Below are 20,963 nucleotides of genomic sequence, written 5' to 3' on the forward strand. Positions count from 1 at the left end.
AATGAGCACTCTTCCTCCCTGGCTATGTTGGTTACCAGCTGCAAAACATATTCATGATTCTCAACTGCCAAAGCTAATTCTTTGTTATTCATTCTCCTTTCTTATAACTTTTTCTTGTTCATCTGATAAAATATCATTAAAAAAGAAAAACAAAACATGATCCGTTACCATGACTAGTGAGTTTTTTTCCCATTTATATTTCCATGCCCAGGTAGAACATCACATGAAATTTGCATGGAGGTCTCAGGTGGGAGTCTGAATAGTCTCCCAACACTCCAGACCTTTCTGATCAAGTGTCTGGCTCAGAATACCATTGGTACAATGGTTAAGAATTATTTTGAGCAAAAACCCCCTCTCCAACAGCCCAGACTCAAGTCCTGAATTGTTTATTATGTGAACAGTGAATATGAGCAATGAATCAAAATATCCTGCTGTTAAAATGACTGGTGTATCACCACATTTTTGAAGATAGCAACTATTTTTCTGTAATTTACAGTGTCACATGCTGCAGTGCCCAGTGTTCAGCCAAGAGCAGCAAGGAAGGTTAACTAACAGTCCTTCTCTCCAGAAGTCAGATGATATTATTGATTGCACTGTTATATAAAGGAAACAAGGAAGCCACATTAATTTTAGTTTTGTTGAGTAGCTATCCTATTGAAGGGTCAAAGAAGAAGGAATGCCTTATTGAAAACAAGTGGAAACATTGGAAAGGAATAATTAGTCACAAGATCAGAATGGAGAAAACTACAAAAGGAGTTGTGTAATTGTGAGTGCTGTAAATGATAGTACAGACTGTGAATTCTAGGATTAAGTGAGATGTATTCAGAGTATCTGCTTTGCTTCAGAATAGAGACATAGATATTTTAATTTAAAAAAAATGCAAAAAAATGAACAGTAGAATCAGTCTTACTAGCCAGAGATGGTAAGCCATACCTACATATATCTTCCAGGGGGAATGACACAGTGGGAAATGTAAACTATCTAAATAGGCTCCTTTTGTTCTGTGGACTGCCCAGGGATCCAGGTAACCTTTACTTCAGTCACTGACAGGTTTTTTGAATTCAAACATCAGTTGGACATGCCAAGTCCATTTTCAGCACTATAGTAGTGGTTAGAACATGTATGTTACCTCTAACAGTTGTGTGACCAGCTTGAAGGGGAATGTTCCCTGCAGAGTCTATTGGCAAAACCAGTGTAAAATATTCCACTTCAATCTCTGTGTGCAGATATAGGCCTCACCAGGGATAGTGAATTAATTAGTTCTGAGACTGGGACAAATGTTGGCAAAATAGAGAGGGGTTTGAAGCAACTTCTTTTTGCTTTTCCTGTGTTTTTGTAGGAGGCAGTCTAGATGTTGACTGACATGCAATGCAATGATCGTTGAATTCATCCTGTTTGAACAAATGCAAAAAAGCTGAACTTGGTGAATTTATCATATTGTATTTATTGCTTTGTTAGAGATATCAGTTGACACCACAAATGAAATAATTAGGAAGTCCTCCAGAAGGATTTTAGGGGGTGGAAGGATTTTCAATTATAGAACGTGTGTTTAAAGGCTTTTAGCAAAACCCCTTTCCCCTTCTTTTGGCTTTACATCTATTTTGAATCACAACATGGCTGGTTTACCTTTCTACCCTTCTACTGTCACTGTTTTTATCTGGAAATATTTTTCATAGGATAGGAGTGTCCTGTACAACGTAGAAGGAAAACATTTTTGCTCGTTCAAATCAAATCTAAGGATTTGATTGTGGAATGAGAAAGGGTCTGATGACATTTTCTAACAGCTAGCAAATCATGCTGTCATGCATAGGGAAAAAGCCACTAAAATATCCCCAGCTAAAATATTGCAAAATTATGTAGAGCTCAATCCTAGGGAGCCATCTGCCATGTGAAAGCTCCACTGATTTCTAAAGGCATTCATTGCAGGCAGGTTTGCAGAACTGGACGCATAATTTGTCCCTTTTAGAAACCATAGCTGTTGAAAAGAAATCCTGATCTAAAACATGAGTGGTAGAGAATGAAAAAAAGTCTGTACAGTTGGGTGAAAAGTCCCCACCAGAGCTTGTGTGCTGGTTGAAAATGCACCCCAGCTACAGGTAAGAATTGAGCTGCTCATGAAAGGTCTGATCCTGCCACCTATGTGCATGGAAATCTGACTGCTGTCAGGGAGCTTTCTGTTCTGAAAGTGTTCAGATAAGGTTCATCCTCAATAATTGGCTTTTTCTGTATTATTGGCCCTCTAAAAACTAAAGGTAAATAATTCCAACCAACAGGGAAGAATTTTTGATGTACACTACACATATGTGAAGGGATGTATTTAAGTGTAAAATATTTTAGTATTGCCTTCTATTTTATTGAGAAATAACTGTTGGAAATGATTTAGTGGGTCCTGCCTTGGGACAGGGAGACAGAGAAGCAGCTTCTCAGGAGCTTCTCCTAGCTCTCTGTTTCTGGAAGCACTGAACCTCAAAGTGGAGAAAACAATCTGCATGAAGGCAGAAGGAGATGTGTTTTACAAATTGCAGCCTGATGAGCTCTTCAACAACATTAAACACCCACAGAAAATTTCTTTAACATAAATACTAAATGAAAAATCTCTTATGGCAGTAGAGAAAGCTTTGATATATATCTATAAAATAGATAAAATTCGATTAATTTCCAACTTGGGACAGACGTTATATTTGAATTTACAGACATGCCAAATGGTAATTTTGGCTTCCAATCCTTGAGATGTGGCTGATCTATTATGGGTGATAACAGCATATGCTACTTTCTGAGTCAATTTCTATTATGTCATGAGAAGCAACACAGCTAGTAATGGAAGGCATTTTTGCATTAGCTAAAATAGCAAACGAGGTCCATAACATAGAAAATAGGTGGGTTTCAGAAGTAGATTCAATATTTGAGATGCTTGTCAAATTCAATACTGAGTAAATAAGTCAACAAAAGCAAATCTTACATGAAAAGTGAACATGGCATATAGCTTGTACAGAATTTTTTTCTTTCATGATGTCAGAGGGTTGCATATCTTGACAACTTTCTTTAGCTGTTTATGCCTAGAAGAATTGATGGAGACATTTGGCCTTTATGTGGGTCTGTGTCTGAACTTGTATGTCCCAAGGAGGTAAGTGGCTGCTTGAAATGCTGTGGAGCAGGGGTGAACAGCCAAGAAATGGGAGCATCTGAGTGCAATTTGATGGAGCAGATGTTTCATCCCAGCACTCCACAGCTGCCTCAAGGCTTTGTCTGGTGTCAGTCCTTTCCTAAATGAGTTTTCATAATGAATTTATCTGTTAATTGACACATAAAAATCTATGTTAATATAACATTAAGGACCTATCTCATATTCCTAGCAAATGCTAGGAAATTGAAGGGAAAAAACAAGCTTAAGCTTGACTGTCACCAAGACTTACCTGCTATGTTCCATGGGGGAGAAATCACTGATGCAGAAACACTTTACATACCGCAGAGTTAAACATCACCTTTTTATTTCCGGTCCTTTTTGACAACTGTGTGGGCAGAGGGAATACCTCAAACAACTAGTAATAGGTTTAGGAAGTGCTTATGACTTCAGGTATTAGAACACTTCATTTGCTTCTATCTAGTGTCCAGACTTGTGGCTTTGGTGGCGCCAGAGTTGTCCACAGCTGACCAGACCAAGCAGTGAGGCATTTCCCTTATCCCTTGCAGAAATATAGAGATGCTGCTCATTGGTCTTTGCAGTGTTGGCAGAGAGCTAACATATTGCTAGTCCTCTTTTCATGGATAACCTAGGGCAGGTCCTTCAGTACAATAGCCCAGGTTTTGCTGTATGAGTTGAGAAGTGCAGAAACAACTTTCTTCTCAGGCTGGCAAAATTCACATCTGTCATTCTATCTTCAGGGTAAAAACCTTTCTACTAGTTGGTGAGGGTACCTTACAACAAAACTATGCCAAAAAGAGTTTAAGCCTTAACTGGGCTGCCTGGCAAAAGGCGACACTGTATTTTTGTGGCTGGGGAAGTCATAGGAGTGGGGAACTCCTGGGCACCATTCCCTCTTCCTAGGACAATATATGTATTTAACGTTAAACCACCATTATGAATACCAGACCTCAGGAACTAAGATTGCCAGCTCATGCCCTCTGCTGTCTTTGCCCTTGTCACCAGTGAATCTTATTGCCCTCTTTTGTATGCAGCCAGATAATGTCCACAGGAAGGAGAAATCCTGGAAGAGTTAAGGGACCTTCCTGAGGTAAGTCCAGACTTGGGCACTGTAGATTTAGCGGTCTGGAAACACTTGGTTCAGGTTCTCAGACCGCACCGAGGCGTGTGCAGCCCAGGCAGGCAGGATGATGCCATTCTAGGCTGAGGCCATGTTTACAAAGACAGATTCAGCAGCTGTCCAAAGCCACAGGGATGTCACTCTCCTGATAAAAGGTGCAATAGTGTCTCTGCCTGTGCTGATGCTTGGTTGCCCACTGCTCAGAGGGTCACAGTGGTCCTCTGTGTAGTGCTTGCACATCTCCAGGGCAGTACATCTCAGTGCAGCTCCCCTGAGTACTGAGGGTACTGCACTGTCTGGTTTGGCCTTTCCTTGCACAGACAGAGTGGAGAGACTCACCAAGGCGCAGCATACAGGGTGCCCCATGAAACTCTACCAACATTGCCCATAGCGCACTGTTGATTAGCCCTAATAGACTGGTTATTCTAAAACTCTTATCCTAGCTTAGAATTAGTCTTTCAACTGAAAATTTTTCCATTTAACTTTCTTTTTGTTGCACACTTCTAGTCCTGTGCTAAATTTTCTTTGATGCATGACATGAATGCAGCTGCCAGTACCCCAGGTAGATCCTGGTGAAGTATCTGAATGGTGAAAATGACGGAGAAATGATTGAAGTGCTTTGAGCACAGGGTTTTCAAGGGCTGCCCATAACATGGAGGTGGCAGTACTTGGAGTACACCTGTTTGTCCTTATGAACCACCTGTCTCTCTGCAAAGGTGTAGTCTGTGAGGCTGAAAAGAGGCAGATGTGAGCTTGGTAGTATGTGTACTTCATACTTATATGAATGAAACACCTATAAATGATGCATTTTTTTCTGAAAAAGATGTCAGACTCAGGAAAAAACCAAACTCCTACTGATATGAAGTAATTGAAATGCTGCTGAAACCACATTAACAGGATCAATCGCACTTGTGAGGAAATTATCCTTGTGTGAAGCAAACTGCACTTTGGAAGAAAATGATCTTGTGTAGTGATCAAGGACCTGCCCGTAGGAGTTTGTTCAAATTTTTGTGATCTGCCTCCCTTTCATCCAGCATCTCCATGCAGCCTGACATCCCAGCTGCATCCTTGCTCTTCAGCTTTTTCATTCATATGCAGCATCACAGTGTTGTTCACCTGATTCTTTTTTTCCTGTACAGCTTCTTCCCATATCCTGCTGTCCACCCCAGCACCTTTCTCCTCCCAGTCCCATGCATGACTGAGAGTCTCGCAGCCCACCAGCATCTTAGCCCTGGTCTCCAGCTCTGCATCTGCAGCATTTCACTTGTATTTTGATCACTTCTGCAGCCACTAGTGCTCTGCAGTCTGTAGAGGAGCTTGTCTCCTGCCAGGAGAGAGGCAGAAGGAAGCAGCAAAGTGAGCCATCGCCAGGTCTGCAGAGCACCACGGGTCACCTACAACACTGTCTCTATTTCATGGGATTGGGAACTGAAGATGAGGTATACTGGAGACCTCTGAAATCAGGGCAGTAGTGGAGTCAGGCCAGCACCAAACCTGAGCTGTGATCAGCAGATTTAAACACAATTTTATTACTTAAAAACAGATCAAAATGATCACAAATTGCATATTGCAAATGTAATATTCCAAAACATGCTTCAAATCTGGAAGCACTCCAGAACAAAAAAAGTGCCTCGTTTTTTTTTTTTTTTTTTGTAACAGATAAGTTATAATTGCTCTTGTTCTTTCAAAACATATCTTCCTTTATGATGGAGGTATTCTGAATTAAGATTTTGGCTATAGGAACCAAGCTAAACCAGAAAATAATGAAATTCTTGAGATGCAAAAATGGTCACAGAGAAAGAGAGAAGAGGAAAAGGAACTTGAAGCAAAATGCCGAGGGGTTTTGAAATTATTAATTTATACTGGAATATAAACTACACACTCTGTAGTATCAACTCACAATTCCAATACTGTTGCTGTGAACTCAGAGAGACTTTATTTGCAGACCCAATAAGCAGCACACATTTTTTACTATACTATCTGAGCCTACAAATCAGAGCAATTGTGCAAAAAAGCACCTTACCTGAAGTCTTAAAACTATTAGTTGCAAGTAACAATTAAGGGAGCAGATAATTTTGCCTCTCAAACGAAATATAAAAGAGTGTGTCCAAATTAGTGGGATTTGTTTTGTTGGATATAAGTGAATGTGCAGTGTGCATCTTAATTCAGCATTGTAGAGTTTGCAAGAATTCCTACAATTTAGCTGTGCTTTTAAACTGCAACAATATCACAGTCAAAGCACAATGGGAATGAGAACACTTCTCATCATTGAGTCAGTCAGAGCAACAACATGAGCCACTCTCTTGGTTCTTCTTAAATATTAGCCACCTGAATTTATCCAGCACAAAAGACCTCTTTATTGGAAAACACAGATATTTCTCTGCTTTTGCATGTCATGCTCTTCAGAACTGCTGTGGAGCCAAAGGATTCCCAGTAGGGAAGGAGTTGCACTTCAAGTTACCTTTCAAGTTCTTGGTGAGAGCTGATCTTCAGCTTCTACATGCTCATTCTGGGAATAAAAAAGATGATATTTTCTGTTCTCTCACCCCAAAGAAAGATAACTTGTATGTTTCCTTGCTAATGTCTGAGTTTAATTGGAAAGGAGAACTCTAAAAAATAGCCTAGCTCTAAAAAATAGCCTATGTCATCAAGATTAAGAATATTTAGCTGTCTAGCATCTAGGAGTTTATGGAACTGTAAATTGTTTACACTTTTTCATACCACTGTACAATCAAAAAAATGTAGCAGTTGCATTCATTTTTGTAGAAGCAAATGCTTTCATAAATTACCAGGCTTGAAAAATTAAGCTGCTACATTCAAGGCCAAAGTTTTAAAGATATGTCAATCCATTTTTCATTAATGTCATTGCAGTTATTGGGAGGTGGTGGGAAGGTTTGCCCATCATTTCCTCTCTACTGGGATAAGCCACAGACTGTACATAAGCAGTGCCGTCAGTATGTGCCAGTTGGATATGAGGTGCACCATCTGTAGATGCAAATGACAATTTAAAAAAGACATATTCAAATGACTGTGCATGCAAAGAGGCAATACTGGGGAAATTGGACCAAGATTTCTGTATTTCTCATAGAGGTAAAAATGTGTTACATGCCATACTCCTGTAAGAGCTGTGAGGAATTAAAACTTCTGAATGTAAGGCAAATTCTCTTTTTTCATTGTTAAGATCTAATACATTTTAAGGTAGGAGAAGGCAGCATATGTCCTAACAAAGTGGCTAGTACAGAATGTAAAAGAAGAGAATTGAAATAATGAGGGCTTTTTCCTCCTTCTACATGCAAATTGTCTCATATTCCAATTTATTTCAGTATAAATTTATTCTTGCATATGCTAATACATGGAATCGGAAAAAGAAAAATATTTAAATGCATTTTAAAACATATGGAAACATACAGATTATGTGATCTTTAGTAAAATCTATCTTAATGATGAAGGCACCATTTAGCATGCACTCTGGAACTGCGCTCCTTCATTTATTTATGAGTTCCTCTAGACAAAGAAAGTATCTTCCAAAAATAGGAATACCATATTTTCAAGGCATACTGTGTATTTTATTTTTGAAACTAGTAAATGTCAAACAGTATTCATACACAGTATTGACACATTAATGTTTTCATTCAACATTGAAGATACCTTTCCTTGTTGCATTATATATTTATGACACACAGAGCTGTCAAATAAATTATGTCAAAGCAGCTACAGCCAGACCTTGTGACACTTGAATCATAGAATCAGGGCAAATAACCTTTAAAATGAAAGACATATGACAAGAATTAGAAACATTTAATTTGCATAAATGTAATGTTAACAGTCTTTTCCTTATTACATATTTTATGCCTAATTTTTAATTGCCTTTATATTCACTCTATAACATCAGTTTGCTCTCTCTTTTTTTCCTCATTGCTTGCTTTGTTTTGGAATGTGTGAAACAAATTCTGTAAGTGCATATGATCAGATCACCATTTTAATATACTCTGGTTATCAAATCTTAAATGTTGAGAAAAACTCTTTACTCACATGATATGCTATTTAAAATGTAGAATAAGTTCCTAAAAATAACTAAAAATTCCTAAACACATCAACTAAATATATAATCTCTGATAACTTTGGACCACCTCTGCAAAAAAAAATTGTATTTAGGTTTTCCTATGAAGTGCAGAATACACCAAATGTGCAGAATTGAAGCACTGATTTGCAAAAGCTTGGTGACTCATACACACTGAATTTTGCAATATAAAGTCTGAGCATGTAAGTATACATACAGGAAGCAAAGTGAGTGGTTAGATTTTCAGAATTGTTTACCAAGAGTAGTAAACTCATTAGTTTCATTACTTGAAACCTGTTTGCAAATGAGAGACTTCCTCAAGCCTCTGCTGGCGGGTGCAGTCTCTCTCTTGCTTTAGAAATCACTGAGGACAGAGAAACTCCACAGTTCGCTCTTACTGCTAACACTGCAGAAGCTCACAGATGTAGTCACACTTGATAAAACTTTGCATTATTCTGAAAAGTCCCTAGGGATGTTCAAGCAAACAAGGCTGAAGGTACAAAGATGAATGTCTGCAGCAGCAGGGCACAAATAACTAAACCCCTTATTGTTCCTGACTGTAATTCCCAACTCCATTGGGATAGTGTGGCCAGGCCTGCGCAGCCATAAGGACACACAGACTTTGTGCAGGCTCTTTGCTACAGAATGAGTTTGGCTTCCTTGGCCCTTCTGGGTCAGAAGAATAAGTATGGTTTATTGTAATTAAGATATTCTTTTATAATAACAGCGGTTGGATTAGATGATGCCTGTTGGTTTCTTTCAAATGTTACTCTATTCTATTTAATTCTATTCCTAAGCTAATTGTGATGTTTTGGGTTCCATGTATTTACATAATAATTCTGAGAGCCAGAGGAAAGCCAGTGGACAGTCTACATAAAAAAGCACTGAGAGAAGGGTAGAAATTGATAGTGGGGATTGCCTCCAAAGCTTAATCCAGAAGTTTTAAGGTGTTTCCTTAAATCTTCACCAAAGAATTAAACAGTTGTCAGTTGAGTCTGTTAGTGGCACAAACACACCATCAATTGGGATTTGCAAAGAGCAACTCGGGGAGGACAGGAAGCAACTCCCATCCCACCAGCAGACCAACCATGACCTGGCAGTCCACGAGGTCTGATGGCAATGGTCTCCTGGCCATTTGAAGGCAGGCAAGGTGCAGTCACATGTTTTAGTAAACTTCAGTAGCTCAGAAGACTGGGTGGTGGAGAAATGGAAACTGTGTCAGTGATTTGTAATTTGAAATTTGTTCTTCCAAGTCAATGGTAAAAAAGAAATAATACTCCATCCCCCACTGCCCATAGTTGTATAGAGCAGCTCTGTTTTGACAGAGCTTAAACTCAGTACAGGTATTTTAGAAGAAATTGAAAGGGCAGCTATCTTCACATGCCCCTTAAACACTGTTCTGCTGAGAAACAACTATCCTAAGTGATGCCACTTGCCAGACAGGGAATATAATTAACAATACATGCTCTCAGAAACAGAAAGTTCTGTAGACTAATTATATATAGCAAAATAGATTACAGAAATATTATCCCAAATCCCAGTGTTGGAAGGTTGGAGCTAATGGGAGATAAATGTTCATTCCTAAACCAGCCATTACACTGATCAAAAATTATTCCTATTGAAAGCAATAAAAATTAGAAGCTATTTTGATAAGCACTACAAAATTGATTATTAAATGCAAAAGGTTTCTTAAAAGGCTAATACTAAAAGGAATTTTAAAAGCATCTGTGTTGTTCCATTTACAAGATCATTCAGAATAAAAGTGAAAGTCTCCTGAAAAGTGATGTTATCTTTGCTAAAGACCCTATTTTTAACAATTTCATTAATCAACTAATCTATAAATTTTCAGAAAAAACATTCAGCTGACAAAGAACAAATGCTGAACCTAGTAGAAAAGATACCATTTATTCATTTATTCAGTTTGCAGTTAAGTAGAAATCTCCAGTCAGCTGTGACATAAAATTGATGCTTCTGCGATTAAAGTCCATTGTAAATAGTTTCTAAAGTGTTAATAAATTACTAAAACTGTTTCAAGAAATTATTAATCAAATGTTATAGCCTGTTACTGAGTCCAGTGATGTAATGAGCCATTTGCAGTCAACTATAGCATCTGAAATTAATGTGCTTGGGACAATACACAGAATTTATTTCTCCTGCATATAATGAGTTTCTCACTTATCAGCCTTTTGCATAGTAATTACCAAAGCAGTCTCAAAAGAACTTGTACAGAACATTTCTAGTCCTCTGTGGGACAAAGCAGGGAATAAATACAAGAGTCACTCATAATTGAAAGGGCAAGAAAGCCCACGGCTCTCTCCCATTATCATCTACTAGTGTGGAGTGACCAAGACTTGAGGAAAAGCATATCAGTGTCTGAACTATGCAGAGATGCAGAAGTCACTCCATGAGCCACTTCATCTCCTGCAGGCATCAGCTTTGGGCAGAGAGAGCAGGGAGGGTCCAGACAAGCATACAGATGTAACTGCTGCTGAAAACAGAAGGCTTAGAGCTAGATTTTGCCTATATGTGTCAGCTGCACAGAGCCTCCTTGTACTTCCCTCCTCTCTGTAGTGTAAGATGGCTGTTACAGATGTGCCATATTCATTTACCTATAGCTTCCATAGATTTTTTTAAGTTGGTGAAAAAAACCAAAACCCCCTACTTCTTTTCTCATTTGTTGATTCCTTTTTGCTCATCTCACATTTGACTGCTGGTGTCCACATAAGGGAACAAAGGTAAGAGGAGAAAAATCATACATAGAATCATAGAATGGCCTAGGTTTTAAAGGCCCTAAAGATCATGTGGTTCCATCACCCTGCCAAGTGCAGGGACACCTTCCACTAGAACAAGCTGCTAAAAGCTCCATCCAACCTCACCTTGGACACTTCCCGAGTCAGGGCATCCATAACTTCTCTGGGCAAACTGTTCCAGTGCCTCAGCATTGTCACAGTGAAGAATTCTTCTTCTAATATCTAGTCTAAACCTACTGTCTTCCCGTTTGAAGCCATCCCCTTGTCCTATCACCACATGCTCTTGCAAATAGTCTCTCTCCATGTTTCTTGTAGGCTCCCTTCAGGTACTGGAAGGCCTTAATATGTTGCCAAATAACATGGTAGCTGTGTGATAGTATGATCTAATACAATTGCTGACAACCCATAAATACAAACCAAGTACTCAAACTGTGAGTTCCACCACCCACTTTGTGTGCTCACACACAGTAAGTATACTGCACATCACATCAGGATTGTGGCTGAAATGTGGCCCACACCTCATGTGCCACTACGGTCACCTTTCAGCTGCCTCAGCTGAAGATTTCAACACCAAACAAATCACAGCTCAAAGTGGAAATGCAGACTGGAAAAAATGTGGGAAAATGCTGGAAAGAAGAGTAAGTTTTGGAAAAATATTACCAGTTTTTCCTCTTCAGACTGACACTAAAGAATACCTGTGGCTTTGAAAATGTAGCAAACCATAATAGCACAAGACAACAAATATAGAGGGAGGCAATCCAGTGTTCTTAGTCAACATGTATTTGCCTTTTCTGCATAGACTTGTGAGTTCTCCCACTGGTCTGAGCAGGCATTAAAAAGCATACAAAACCAAGTACAAAAAGTGAAAGCATATGATAGCTGTGATGCTGTTACTGCAAATAGCTGTACTGAACAGAGGAAAGAGTAAGAACTGCCATTAGAAAATGTATGCATTGGTATATGCCTTGCTGCAGATACTGTATCAATTATAATATACTCTTTTAAGAATTCATGTCTCTGTTCCATACACAAAACTACAGATGAATATTACAACTAATGTTACAATAGAAGATACTAAATGAATACACCTAACTGGTAAACACAGTACCTCATGTCTGCTTTCTAATAATTTGTATATAAATGTATATAAAAATATTTTATAAAACCACTATAGAACAATTGCATAAAAATTCTCTGAGTGATCACAGCTGAAAGATTTTCTCTCTGAAAGGTAGATCTGTCTTTACTGAACGTACTAAATATATATGGTATACAAAAGATCATCTATGAGATCCGCTGGAGAAAAAAGTGAAGGAGAAGCCATGTTGTAGTTCATTTTGAATATGAGCAGATGAAACTCGCTATGCTCAATGGGTGGGCATCACAATTCACTCTGTTCACTGAACTTGCTGTAATTCTAAAATGACAGAAACAGAAAAAAAAGCATTATAATGTTTTCCTAGAATATAAAGTAAAATTAGGATATGAAGGAGTGCTAGCTTGAAAACACCACTAATATTTAAAAAAGTTATTGTGATTAAAAAAAGTTATTTAAGATTAACTGCATAAAGTAATAGGCAAGTATCCTACCAATTTATAAACATAAAAATGAGAATGACACATTTTCATTGGAGCATGTAGATAAGAATATCTTTTCTGAACAGTAGCAGAGATGAAAATGGACCACAAAGCCCTCTTACCTCTACCTTTCTGACAGTGGAAGACTATTTCCTGCTGTATGGGGAAGCTGAAATGTGAATCAGAACAAATCACTTTCTGTTAGTCTCCAACCCCTTCCTCATATTTTTCTATCCTATTCTGCCTATTCTGTCATATTAACACTGAAGAGTCCTACTGACCTCAGCACCTTAAAAAGGCACAGGAGGAGTACATAGACTGGCAGCTCCAGTGTGCTGCTGCTATTGCAGTCACCCTGCCTTTTCACTCCTGTCCACCTTATCTTCAGGTGTTCAACACAATGAATACATAAAAATCCCTGAAGTACATACTGTGAATATTCTGAAGAAGCACCAGCAGTATATGTACACTGTTCATGATTACATTTAGAATTTGAGTTTGCATGTAAGCCTTTCAGACTAAACTGCTAAGCCACTATGCAGAGGTTTGACTTGCCTAGCACCTCTGATAGAAACAAGCAATCAGTTCCTTAAAAAGTGCACTTTGAATTTTAACTCCCCTTTTTCATTATGAACATTTGTCCTGGTTTATCCATGTTTCACTTCCATAAAATGGGAATGCTGGTACATAACTATCTTACGAGAATGTTAGGAAAGTTAATAATGTTAATATAAAAAGCAGACATTTTATAACACACCGATCATTCTAATTCATCTAATCAGACCCAGACAAAATATACAATAGCCAACCCCATTATTTTTGCCCTGCAGTTATCATTTCAACAAATTATTTTTTGTAGGACAACATAATGAAAAATGTTGAAAAGCGCTGAAGAGAACATGTTTTTCTGGTCAATTCACGAGACCAACTATGCCAACTCACCTTAATCTGGATAAATCAATGGAAAGTGGTTTTGTCCATAGGCAAGTCTGATTTAATTAGTTAAATACAAAGTGAAGAACAAAAGACAAACGACCAAACCGCAGACCATGATGAGTTTAATGTCTCTTGGAGAAGGCTCTGAGCCAAGCTCTAGCCAAGTTTGAATCATAAATAAAACCATGGGAAAGCACACTGCTTTTAATGGACACTCACTTGTACTGCCATGACAGTGGAAAAGAATCACATAGTTCAAGAGGAAAGTCCAGGTTTACAATCTTTTTAGAAAGGAATGCAGGAATCATTAAACAAGTAAATAGATGCTCAAGCCTCCCTTCTCCCTCTTGCTCTCTCTTCTACCTCGTGCAATTCCCCTCTTTCCACCAGTGAGCCAACACAGCATGGTACAGTGCAGGGCAGACAAGATTTCTAGCTCAAACCAAACCAGCTGGGGATTCAGAACCATTTCAGTCAGACCAGTGCTCTGATGTGTGAAGAGCTTCAAGCATCCCAGGCTGAGAAACAGGACTGTTGTTTCAGTAATGCAGAAGAGGCTGTGAGTTAATTTGTCTCACTGAGGGGCCGTGTTAGGTGTTTCTAGATGAATCTTTCCAGTGGAGAATGAGCCCACATTAAAGCACCACAACACAGCACCTCTGGATCTATCATAGAAGATGGAGATGTTGCAAAAGTAGATGTGGTGATGGGGAGAGAGTGCTAGCAGCAAAAAATGGAAAACTGCATTTCTCAGCCTGAGGACTAGTTGTAGATTACAGACAGATAAAAGATTTCTACATAAAAGGTTAACTGGGTGAGTAATACTTTCCCAGACTTTAACAAATTGCTGTGAGCATCCAAGAAGCCCTCCAGGCTTCACCTACTCCTGCTTGTAAGTCTTACCCTGTGAATCCGAATGGCATCAATTGCTGAAGAAATGGATTCAAAAAATACAGGATTTTCAGAGTCAAGATTTCCACCATACTGCATTGCTTTTATCAAGGAACCTGCAGTAAAACAAACATGAGCACTGAGAAGGTGGTGAAGATATATAAACCATCATGTTAAAATTTTTACTGTAAGCTGATACTTGCCTTTGCAGTGTGCTAGCAACACATCGATGTATCTGTTTTTACAGTCCACGTAAATCTATGTTTGAAGACAAGAAATTTAAAAAAAAAAAACTGTTTAAAATACCAACAGAGAAGAAAGTTCACAAAAAGCCCACATTCAAGGTAGGCAGAGCCCGGAGTGCTGCTGCAGCAGCTGTACTGCCAGCAGCCACCAGAGCGAGCCCTTCTATAATGCAAACATCACCAAGCCACATCTATTTCCTGCCACTGCTTCACAGTACTCTACAGCTCTGCTGAGAATTAAAACTGAATTTGAGTAACAATTTTGCAATTTCTGACCGTATTTTTTTAGGGGTATTATTTCCACTTATCTTTTTTCAGTGTGTTTTCGCATGTCCTTACCATATGCTTATTTCCAGTCCACACAGACAGGACTCAGACCTAGGAAACTTTGAGACTTATATCAAAAAAGCACCACAGTTATCATGCTGCATTGAGCAGTAAGTTGTTCTTTATTATTTCTTTGAAAGTGTTCAGCTCCCCAGAGACAAAATATTAATAAGATAGAAAACAAAATCAAACCAAAACAAAACAAAACAAAAAAAAAGTGAAAATAACTCTAAAAGCAGAGTAGGCCATTCTCCTGCCAAATGAGGAATATCCTAAGCAGTTACTGCTTCAAAAAAAGTTTAAATAATTCATGTGAAGTAGAAAAATTCTGGGAGGAGATTCAGTGAAAACCCCATCAGAATATTCTATTTTTAAAATAAAGCAAAAATCTTACTCAGTTCAAAAATCCTCCATCTCTGACATCAGTGATGATATTTTGGGAAGGAGTGTAACAAGGACATGTTGAGTGTGGTCGTCTTGGTAGGAGGAGGAGTAACTTGGTTTTGGACCAACCGTTTATCCAGAGGCTGCACTACCAACCTATGCACTTCACAGCCCATCCAGACTTACCTCTCACAAATTTGTCAAACACATCTTTGACATAATTTGTAACTTGGAGGTCAATTAACAGTCCTATGTGATCTGAGTTCAGACCAGAGAAATCCAGGTCAGTTTCTATCTATGATGAACTCTTCCCAGTACGAAAGGATAGGAAAAGTACTGATAGCTAATAGCTAATAGTCACTCTCACTAACCTTATTTTTCCAGTTTTCTTTTTCATTATATCCCTGCCTGTATGTGTACTTTTAATTTAAAATATTTTAAAGCAACATTTACTTCACTGTGCAATCACCGCAGTAAATTGAGAAAATTGTTAGGGCAACAAGAGGTCTAGGCCAAGACCCAAGTTCAAATCTAGCCCTTTATCTTACTCAGAAAAATTATGCAAACCAAGTCTTCCATACCCACTTAACTCTATACTCACTACACAACTTTTAAACTCCAGATCTGATGGAAGTGTAAGAAACAGCTTTGAACATAATTTTTTATCTACTATATAGAACTACTTGTTATGTGAAACTGTAGACTCATAGACTTGTTTCGATTGGAAAGGACCTTAAAGATCATCAAGTCCAAGCAGTGACTTGGCATTGCCAAGTCCACCACTAGCCCATGTCTTTCCATCCACTCTGCCCCACCTGTGGCGCCACCTGGGGTTGTTGTGACCTGAGTGCAGGACCCAGCACTTTGCCTGGCTGACACTCACACAGCTGGCCTTGGGCCATGATTCAGCCTGCCCAGACCCCTCTGCAGAGCTTTCCTGCCCCCCAGCAGATCAACACTCCCACCCAGCTTGGTCTCTTCTGCAAACTGACTGACGATGTACTCGATCCCCTTGTCCAAATCATCACCAAAAATATTAAACAGGACTGGCCCCAAGGGAGCACCAGTTGTGGCCAGCCACCATCTGGACATAGTTCCATTCACCACAGTAACCAGTGACTGCTGGGTTTATTCTTCTGGGAGCATCTTGGAACTCCTGCACTGCCTGAACCCAGTCTGCAACATATATTGCCCACAGGAGAAAGGATGAAGATCATGTTTTGACCTCTGGCTTAGCAGACAGTAGAATATACAGATAAAATCACAGAATTAAAGTTGAAATTTTAAAGCAGTAAATTTACTCGTCTCTACAACTGACATGGCAGGGTCAAATATGACGAAAAACCAACTTAAAAAGGGAAAAGTTCCAAAACTCCTCTTCATTACATATAGATACATAGATTTTCTCTGTTACCCAATAGAATATTAGATTATTAGATATTTGCTCTGTTACCCAATAGAAATATTTTAATGTAATTTTTTGTATATAAACACAGTACAATTTAATACCAAATCTCTGTTCATCTTTTCTATAGGTGAAAGATTTATCCAGTGACATAGGTGGAGTGACTAGTAGTTGGCCCCAATAACTCATATGTATAATTATATACAGAATGTTTCTAGTGTCATGAATACCTGAAGAAGCACGGAGACTCCAGTGTAGTCAAAGAAATTCAGTCCACTGCAGTCTAATATCAAAACATGTCTCTCACTGTGACACGGCTGCCCCAACTCACCTACACATTTGATAAATGAAAACCTTTAATTAAAAGGAGAATACTCAAGAAATGGGTATAAGAATGATGATATCTCAACAAAATAAGCCCAAACTCTCACAATAAGATTGTCATTGTTATGTGCTGGGGTATCAGGAAAGCAAGTGCCATATTTTAGAGGAACAAATGAAGAACCTTTAGGGCAATGGAAAGAAGTGATGACAGACAGAATATATTAATAGAGATGTTTTAGGCAGCAATAGTGTCTCAAGAATTAAACAGTTGCTTCTTCAGACTTTAATTTTTCATTGAGTTGGCTTCTTTGGAAGATTTTTCATGGTATACAAAAACAATATATCTTTTTTTTCTAAATTCTGATATGACACTGATTTCCATAGGCCCTAAACACCTGCCTATGGCTTAACTTAATATTCACCCATAAGGAAGAAATAGATCTAAAGTGGAGTGTTTAATTTTCCTAAGGTTTTACTATGCTGGTTGTTGACTGGGTAATTTTTTAATACATAACTACACATTCATGCTGGAGAAGAAAATTGTGTTGGCAAGATTAGCAAAATTCTTATATTCATTCTTCAACCTCAGGCCATCTTGTGTTTAATCAAAACATACTCTGTTCTAAATGCATCCTGAGCTAGCACACAGATAAATGATTGCTGGCTTTCATAACGTGAAAACTAGAAAATACTGCACATCTTATTTACATTGTTCTGTGAACAAATGTTTGTTCATAATGCACGCAACTGAAAAAAAAAATGAAGGAAAGCAATTCTGATTGTAAAGATGAGTTAAGCTGAATGGCTTTGGCAGAGCAGAGGTAAAGATTTTGAACTATTGAGGAGACTTGGAATTTTCCCATGATGCAAATTTATAATGGTGGCAATTCCTTTCCAACAGTAGTCTGAGAGCAAAGACTTTTGGACTTGCATGTCCAGACATTTACTGTCTCTGTTCTGTGCAATGTGCATGAATAGATACATACAAACAAAAAGAAAGGATTTTAGAGGGAACCTCCTGAAAATTACTCTGATAGAAACACAGGAGGGGTTCATGTGATCTCCCAGGCTCAGTGTAATAATTCCCTGCTGCATCCTGAATTGCAATAGAGGCTTTCTGGCCTCTAAATGAGGGGGTAGGTAAAGACCTGCACCCTCTTTGGATCAGTGGTATGAGCCAGAACAGCTGTTTCACTTGGTGCTGATAGAGACAGTATTCCCCAAAGGGATAAAGGGAAGATTCTGATGAAAGCATACATTTTTTTCCATGTTTTCCTGGACAACTGCCATAAGGCTTAAGGATTGTGTCCTCATGCTCCCATCCTTGAAAATTTAAGCTCAGCATTTTGCTTTTCTTTTTAAAGGGATTTTTCTTTTTTCTCTGTTTGTTGTTGAAAAGACCCTATGAAGAATCACCATAGACTGGTTGATATAAGTAATGACAGCATTTAAGTCCTCAAGGCAGGTCTTAGACATTCAGAAAAGAGGTCTTGTGCTTTCTGTCACTTCTGTATATGAGAAACCAGTTCATCTTCAAGATGACTGAAATATGTACTGGTAAGATCTCAAACATAATATTTTACAATATAGTCAATAAAATACAATATCATCTTCAATAACCCTTTTCATAGGTTGCTATACTACAGCAAAGCACTTTGTCACCCCTAAGTTAACTAAACATTGTAGTACCATAAAAATGTCCTGAGTCTAGTTAACAAATGCAAACAGTCAGATAACAGTCTCCAAATCAGGTTTTCTACTGTGGCTTTAATGCTTATAAGGGTTTTAAATAAACACTGTTTTAATTCTATCCACAATGAAATCATCTGTATAAAGTATCCACTGCAAAAGGTTGCTGCAGCTCTCCCATGGGAATGTATGTGCTCTGGTTTGATTCAAGTGCTACAAAATGTGGAAAGAGTGGAGTTTCCAGCTTAATCCTTAATTGAAAGGAAAGCTCTAGGGGTTTTTATTATATATTGTATTGATATACTGTATAATATTGGTGGTTATCGTGTCACTAACAATTCAGTTGACATTTTCTGAGATTTCCTCCTATGTGGCGTTAAAGATCCCAAAGATTTTACATGGTTCTAATCTTACTTTTACTTTTTCATACTAATATACTCTGCATGCAAAAAAAACCCAAGACCAGAGCTTAGCAAAACAGTCTCTTCAGCCTGGTGGGAAGATCAGTCCAGGCAACAGTATGGGAAGGGTTTCCCCCACTATGTACCTGTCTCTTTACACACACACTCATTCCAGTCCAACAAGCAGGTACACAGAATCAGAGGATGGGCTGGGTTGGAAGGGACCTTAAATCATCCTGTTCCAACTCATGTGTGATGGGCAACGAGACTTCCACTAGAAGGGTCCACTCCCATAAAAAAGGCATTTTCAAGGGGTTCCCTGCTTTTGAAATCTTAAAAAGTCTGTCAAAACCAGAATGAATTACAGGACTTATTAGTCCAAGGTTAGCATAATTAATTTAGCATTCATGCTTCATTGAATGTTTGGTCTAACTGAAAATATTTATTTCCTCAGAACTTGTGTGCACCTAGAATTATATAGAAAAATGTGGAACTATTTTGCACACTTACATCCATCTTGTTTTAACACCATTTATAGGTAACAAACTCACCATGGCAACTTCCATTGGAAAATGAACAGAGCAATGTGTTCTGCTCACACTGAAATAAAAGCAGCACATTATTAACATACCAAGGAAAACCAGTCCATTGCACAGTGAAGAGAGAAAATCAATGCAATACATAAGAATTCTGTTTCTCAGTACCAAAGTTAACTCATTCTCTGCAAAATCATGCCCTATGCAATAGCCTGTTGTATGTATAATATTTTCTGGTATAACTTTAGAAGAATGCTGAGATACATACTCAAACTGATATTTGCATTTCTTTTTAGCTGGCTCAACCTCTATCAAGCTTGGATTCACTAGAAAGCATATTTTGGAAACAATGCTTTTGGAAAGCGGGGGGTGGTTAAGAATTGGTCAAAAGATGGGAAAAATGTTCTTGACAAGAAAAATTCTTGGCAGTGATTTTATAAGATTAACTTTTGATTAATTTTCTACTTGCTGCAATCTCATTTGTTATGCTAATACTTTAGTAAGAACATTTTTGACATATCAATTTATTGAAGAGTTACATTTATCTGGATAATTTTTATAATGGTTATTTCAATGTGTAAATTCTCAGTAGAAACATGAGTTAAAACCAGACACAAAGCACAGAAACAAAAGTGAAGTTGCATTTTTTTCACACCCATTATGTGCGACAGAAAGACATCTACTCAACAACAACAACAAAAAAATTTTAAAAAAGGGCAGAGTTTCAGGCAGCTGTACTGCTGAGTACCTTACAGAAGAAACAAAGGATAAAATCTCCTTTATAAGTAACATACAAATTAACTTATTAAAGTGATTCAAATTAATTCCATGGAAATCCTAAGTAATTTCTCCCTGTTTGGAGGCTTTTTATCATACTAATCCAAATCAGTCAGCCTAGCAAAACCAAGGGAAAAAGGCATCACATTTTCTGAGCTGAATTTCCACCCATCTAAGTACATATGGGTAGCACAACTCTTTCTCAGGGTACAGCAGAGGTGGTTAAGACATGTTGCTGCCTTAACAACCCATCTAAGACACAGCTTGGATTTTCTCAGCCCAATTTGACAAAATGGATGAAATTGTCTACAGTAAGCATTGTATCATATCGGAATGTCTTCATGGCACTGATAGAAAAATGATAATTTATCTTTTCCCTTTTAGGAAGTGTTGCAGGA

At 38.2% G+C, this 20,963-nt stretch overlaps 1 protein-coding gene across 1 annotated transcript in view; it reads right to left on the reverse strand.

Annotated features, from left to right (window-relative positions):
• Positions 1-12,453: 12,453 nt before the first annotated feature.
• The window catches only part of SLC26A7 (solute carrier family 26 member 7), a 64,037-nt gene continuing 55,527 nt past the window's right edge, over positions 12,454-20,963 (reverse strand). The window contains exons 14-18 of the mRNA XM_058813916.1: positions 19,804-19,852; positions 17,069-17,169; positions 14,681-14,735; positions 14,490-14,593; positions 12,454-12,489 (exon numbers count right to left, since the gene is read on the reverse strand). Of these exons, the coding sequence (XP_058669899.1) occupies positions 12,454-12,489; positions 14,490-14,593; positions 14,681-14,735; positions 17,069-17,169; positions 19,804-19,852 (345 nt within the window). The remainder of the gene's footprint in view (positions 12,490-14,489; positions 14,594-14,680; positions 14,736-17,068; positions 17,170-19,803; positions 19,853-20,963) is intronic.

This window comes from Ammospiza caudacuta, chromosome 1 (assembly GCF_027887145.1).
Source record: "Ammospiza caudacuta isolate bAmmCau1 chromosome 1, bAmmCau1.pri, whole genome shotgun sequence".
Lineage (NCBI taxonomy): Eukaryota > Metazoa > Chordata > Aves > Passeriformes > Passerellidae > Ammospiza > Ammospiza caudacuta.